At 38.8% G+C, this 6211-nt stretch overlaps 1 protein-coding gene across 6 annotated transcripts in view; it reads right to left on the bottom strand.

Moving 5' to 3' along the window:
• Positions 1-1264: 1264 nt before the first annotated feature.
• map4k5 (mitogen-activated protein kinase kinase kinase kinase 5) overlaps positions 1265-6211 on the bottom strand; it is a 47805-nt gene continuing 42858 nt past the window's right edge. For all 6 annotated transcript variants that reach the window (XM_051959003.1, XM_051959001.1, XM_051959002.1 and 3 more), the window contains one exon: positions 1265-2252. In XM_051959003.1, the coding sequence (XP_051814963.1) occupies positions 2165-2252 (88 nt within the window). In that variant the 3' untranslated portion in view covers positions 1265-2164. The remainder of the gene's footprint in view (positions 2253-6211) is intronic.

Here is a 6211-nt window from a genome sequence, read left to right as displayed (position 1 = left end):
CCCTTAACTATGGAAGTAAACTGAGTATCTTTGGATTGTTGATAAAAAAAAAAAATTAAAAAACGAAAAAAGATTTGCCATCTTGTGCTTTAGGAAACAGAGAGAAATACATTGAAAAAAATAATGAAAACATTAATCAATGAAGAAAATAATCACTAGTTGGAGTCCGAGGTGACACTGAATAATATTCATTTACAGAACAGCGTTAAATTTATTATTTTTTTTACTGTGTGAATTCAAATTTAAATTGAAACGCCCAACATTTAAATCTGAACAATTATATCAATATCATTTGAAATATTTCTCTTCCTCAATAGTCTCAGTATCCTGTGTACAAATTCATTTTCATGTGTAATGTTTCAGTTTTATGGCAACGTAATGTGCAAAATTTAATTTTTCCGGTGCAATATTTAATTCGCATGCATTTATTTTACCTAATTAATATTGCCAATATATTTTTTTTACTTTTCTATTTTAGTAATATTTTAATTCACTTTTGTTTTATTAATGCATTGTACTTACATGTTAGTGATTTTTACATTCACCATAGTTATTCATATGTTCTGTCGTTTGTTTTTCTGAGCAATATCTGCCACAAGAATTTCCTTCGGCATGAATGAAGTTTAATCTTGCTTAAATATTGTAAATTGGCAAAAATATCCAGATTGATGCAGTAAAAGTCTTTATAACAAAAGCACTAGAAGTAAAAAAGACTTTCATCAGTTTTTTTGTAAATCAGCTGAAAGACTACCGCTCTTATTTTGAAGGCAACACTTTCTGACCTGCAGCTCTTTCCCCTCACTCTCTCTGACCAGCTTCACCACATTTCTGCCTTTTCCACTCTGGTCCCCATAGGAACAGCTGACTCCACCTCCGGCTCTGAAAAAGGGAAAGCAGGACTCCTGTAGACATTCACATGTGGGATGATGTTAATAAATGAACAACCAGGTGAACTGCAGCTGCCTCCAGTCGATTCTCACCTCTGAAAAAACAAGATTTTATCATTCCAGGGTTGATTTCTTACACATTAGAGTCTGTTTTATGCATCTTGACTCTTAATCCACACGAGTATGACATCATTCTACATGAGCGCGAGCCGCAAACAAGAAGATTCAGTCGCACTGAGAGCAATTAATGTCAGAAGAAAGGCAGACTAAATAGGGAAATAATGGAAACTAATCCTCACTCGTCTTCCATGTTCTTCCCACAGGAGACTCCTCGTCAGCGCCGTTACATCTCACATTAAAAATACAACTACAATCCATTCATTTTGTCATGTTAACAGCCTTTTTATTACAAAAGAAACAGTATACATTAAACATTTTGCGAAGGGAGTGCAGAGATGTTAATAAAACCTAGCATTGTCCCTCATTTTGTCATTTTATTTTAAATTAAAAAAATGTACAAAAGTGCTTACATGGTGCAAATAATAAGAAGTAAAATGTCTATAAAAGAGGAGGGTAAAGAAAAAAAACATGTACATTATATCCAAGTTCTAAAAATGCAGCAGAGCAGGAGATGCGACTATATTACAAAGCTGTAAAAATCACCCGGGAACGCTTCACTAGGTAGTTAATCCTCACGCAGCTCCATCGCCGCCTGTAAATCCAACTCTTTACTGAAGATGAGGTTAATAAATATTGCTTAAATAACCCACAAGGCTCATGGGTTTTTCTGTTTAATCCGATCCATTAGTCTGGCTACAGAGCTGGTAAAATCTTCTCTAACGTTTGCCACTGGCAGTGATTATGAGTGACAGACAATAACACCGTAAATCTCCCGTTTGCTTCCTAATACAATCACGACTCTTGTGGATTTTTTTTAATGGCACTTTTGTCGATAACACCTCCAGATAACTTCTTCGCAACTCAGTCCACGGTATAGAAAAATGAGAAATATGCTAAGTAACGTCGTCGGTTTAAGTTTTCACCGTTTCCTCGTCGTCTGGCGGAGCGACAGTGAACGTCTCGTTGCTGCTGGTGGTTTAAGGCTACTCATGAATCCACGCTGAAGAGGCTCCTCTTTTACTGACCTGCACATCCTGGGGGATCAGTAACAAAAGCTCCCAATAATAACTGATTTCCAACCAGACGTTTCCCTTCGCAAAGACGGTCTGGAAAAGTTTTCTCCCAAACACAGAGGCGTCGACTTTCCGGGCTCAGGATCAGTAACTGTTCTCGTGACCTGCTAGGATGTAGAGGTTGCTCAGAGCCGTGGGGTTGTCGGTCGGTCGGCTCTCCAAAACCACCACCCTGCAAAAGCAAGAAACACAGGAGTCAGGACAGTCAGCAGGAATATTAAACTCCCTCTTCAGTCATTTATTAAACCCCGAAAAGCTCATCTCTGTTTATTAAAGTAAGGAAAATAATCTCTTCCTGCTTTAAAATCCTCCTAATATGCAGATCTGGAGCACCTTCAACTCTGCTCAAACACTAGAAAACTACTTTATGCTACACAATGACATATTAAAGTAAAAAGCCACACGTTTTATGCAATTCTGAAGCAATAAATTCACACAGAAAAGCTGACACAATTCGTTTCTTTGGTAAAATTGCGAATGAGACCCTGGAAGTGTGAATCTGTGTGTCAGTAGCTTCAATCAGAAATGCTTAGCGTGTCGTTGGCCGCTTATTTTGCTCGTAAGATGTCTGCTGACATTAAAAAAAAAAAAAAACATCAAATAGATATGAAAGGAAGCTAAAACCTTGATTTTCACTGAAGGGGATCTTCGAATAGAGTTGGAAAACGGAATAAAATCTGAGAGTTGCATCTCAAATCAACTCATTCACTGTATTTGCAGGTCATTAGCTTAGCTACAGCTAGCCTGCCTGTGTCTAAAAAACAGCTAGGTCTTTTTTAATTCTTACACGAACATAAGGCAAAGATTCGGGTTTTTTTTTAACACTCTTTTGAAGAAATTAAACAAAAAGCATTTCAGAAAATGGTCCACAAATTGGGAACTGCGGATTTTCTCCAGCTTTTCCAACACTTTCCTGGCTAGTAGTCATTTTTTCCAACAATTATACTCATGCTGTAGGTGTAGATTTCATCATAATATTCAGAATTATGCATGAATTTTATTTAACATATTGTCATGAATAGCTGCCACATACACATTTAAAAAGGTTACTTAGACATACACACGTGGACAAAATTGTTGGTACCCCTCAGTTAAAGAAGGAAAAACCCACAATTCTCACTGAAATCACTTGAAACTCACAAAAGTAACAATAAATAAAAATTTATTGAAAATTAAATAATCAAAAACAGCCATTACTTTTGAATTGTTGATTAACATAATTATTTAAAAAAACAAACTAATGAAACAGGCCTGGACAAAAATGATGGTACCTCTATAAAAGATTGAAAACTATTTGACCAGAGTGACATGATTAACTCAGGTGTGTCATTTAATTGACATCACAGGTGTTTCCAAACTCATAATCAGTCAGTCTGCCTATTTAAAGGGAGACAAGTAGTCACCCTGCTGTTTGGTGAAAAGGTGTGTACCACACTGAACATGGACAACAGAAAGCGAAGGAGAGAATTGTCCCAGGACATCCAAAAAAAAATTATAGACAAACATCTTAAAGGTAAAGGCTATAAGACCATCTCTAAACAGCTTGAAGTTCCTGTGACAACAGTGGCTCATATTATTCAGAAGTTCAAGACCCACGGGACAGTAGCCAACCTCCCTGGACGTGGCCGCAAGAGGAAAATTGATGACAAATTGAAGAGACGGATCGTTGGAATTGTATCCAAAGAGCCCAGAGCAACCTCCAAAGAAATTAAAGGTGAACTCCAAGGCCAAGGTACATCAGTGTCAGATCGCACCATTCGTCGTTGTTTGAGCCAAAGTGGACTTCATGGGAGACGACCAAGGAGGACACCACTGCTGAAAAAAACTCATAAAAAAGCCAGACTGGAATTTGCAAAAATGCATGTTGACAAGCCACAAAGCTTCTGGGAGAATGTCCTTTGGACAGATGAGACCAAACTGGAGCTTTTTGATAAGGCACATCAACTCTATGTTCATAGACTCAAAAACCAAGCATACGAAGAAAAGAACACTGTCCCTACGGTGAAACATGGAGGAGGCTCAGTAATGTTTTGGGGCTGCTTTGCTGCATCTGGCATAGGTGTCTTGAAAGTGTGCAAGGTACGATGAAATCTGAAGACTATCAAGGCATTCTGGAGAGAAATGTGCTGCCTAGTGTCAGAAAGCTTGGTCTCAGTCGCAGGTCATGGGTCTTCCAACAGGACAACGATCCAAAACACACGGCCAAAAACACCCAAGAATGGCTGAGAGAAAAGCGTTGGACTATTCTAAAGTGGCCTTCTATGAGCCCAGATCTGAATCCCATTGAACATATGTGGAAGGAGCTGAAACATGCCATTTGGAGAAGACACCCATCAAACCTGAGACAACTGGAGCTGTTTGCTCATGAGGAGTGGGCCAAAATACCTGTTGACAGCTGCAGAACGTTCATTGACAAATACAGAAATCGTTTAATTGCAGTGATTGCCTCAAAAGGTTGTGCAACAAAATATTAAGTTATGGGTACCATCATTTTTGTCCAGCCCTATTTCATTAATTTGTTTTTTAAAATAATTATGTTAATCAACAATTCAAAAGTGATGGCTGATTTTGATTATTTAATTTTCAATAAATTTTTATTTATTGTTAGTTTTGTGAGTTTCAAGTGATTTCAGTGAGAATTGTGGGTTTTTCCTTCTTTAACTGAGGGGTACCAACAATTTTGTCCACATGTGTAAAAGAGGGCAGAAGAGTAAATAACGCCTATATGTGTGTGCTAACTGAGAAAACTTGATCTAGAAGAAGTTCCTATTTAAAAGCAATACAGAGTGCTTGGGAGCCTTATAGCATTATATTGTGTTATATTTTGATCTGATGCTTGAATTTTGTGTTTTCTAACAAACTGAGGCAGAAAAGTAACAAATTAATCAATGTTAAAATGAATAATACGCTCAGGGCTGATACAAGCTGCCACCTTCCCATCACCTTCTTCTCCTGCAGGATCATCCAGATGTTTTATCTGGATCCTTGCTCTTCTAACACCAGCATTCAGACGCTGCAGGTTTCTACTCATCGCCGCGTCATCACAGACCTATTCCTTTAAGAGATCCATGACATCAGTGGCATCTAATTGCCAGAGACTTTCTCCGTTGTTGACCTCAGGACAATTCTTATGCAATCCGCCCTTACGGAAATAAAATGACGTGTTGCTCAGTGAGCTTCAGACGTGGAAACGTGCAGTTTTTTCTATTTTATTCAGATCCAGTTTCCTCATTCGACCCCCAAGCTTCATATTTACCACGTGGATTTAAATGGTAATTATCCTTTTGTCTATTAGAGAGTAAAAATGCCTCAAAATGTTGAATATTTAATAATTAAAATGAAATTTGAGAGGTTAAATGGTTAAATTCATTCTTCAACATTCATGGTAGCGACTGGTTTTAGCTCAGGGCAGCGTGGTTTGAAAATGAAACTCCAGTAAACGACGTCTTGATGGACGTTATTTTATACTATCTTTGTAAAATTAATAAAGACTAAATGCACATTTTCCACTTTGCAAAGAGTCCATGAAAAATGTCAATGTGTTTTTATGTTTTGTAATCAATCAACAGGTTGACAAAATAACCTAAAAACGGCTGATCAACTTCTGTCACCAGCAGCTTGTAGAAAAGTGTAACTTACCGATAGGCAGCTTAGTAATAATTGATCTGCACTGACAGCTAATAACAAGCCCGGTGGCATCATGTTGATGGTATCAGTCTGCAGATATCATTGTACTAACAGAGCCGTGCATGTTAAATGTCACATTAGGCGACAGATGATGACGGTCAGATCGGGATAGCAGTGGAAGCATCTTCAGATGCCACCCGTCTCGCGTTGGTGACAGCTGAGCAGGGAAGCTACAGTCTATACTGTCCGTTCCATCAGATGAAATTACAGAGGCATGGAGAGACACTCAAACCAGGCTGGCAGTGCCCAGGCGGTGGTGAATAAAACATGGGGGGCTGGGCAGTGGAGAGGCTCGGTGCCACCAGCAGGGCGGCTCGATCGGGAGGCCGAGTGGCACCGCTGGGAGATCCTCCTCCACTGAGCATGCTCAGTTTCAGACAGTGTGAGCTAAATCACATCCTGCTTAGTCTGCAGCTGAAAGCAACCATCAGCACATCAGCTACT

This window comes from Acanthochromis polyacanthus, chromosome 1 (assembly GCF_021347895.1).
Source record: "Acanthochromis polyacanthus isolate Apoly-LR-REF ecotype Palm Island chromosome 1, KAUST_Apoly_ChrSc, whole genome shotgun sequence".
In the NCBI taxonomy this organism is placed as follows: Eukaryota; Metazoa; Chordata; class Actinopteri; family Pomacentridae; genus Acanthochromis; species Acanthochromis polyacanthus.
The sequence above is the reverse complement of the archived record's forward strand: the minus strand, read 5'-3'. Positions and strand labels throughout refer to the sequence as shown.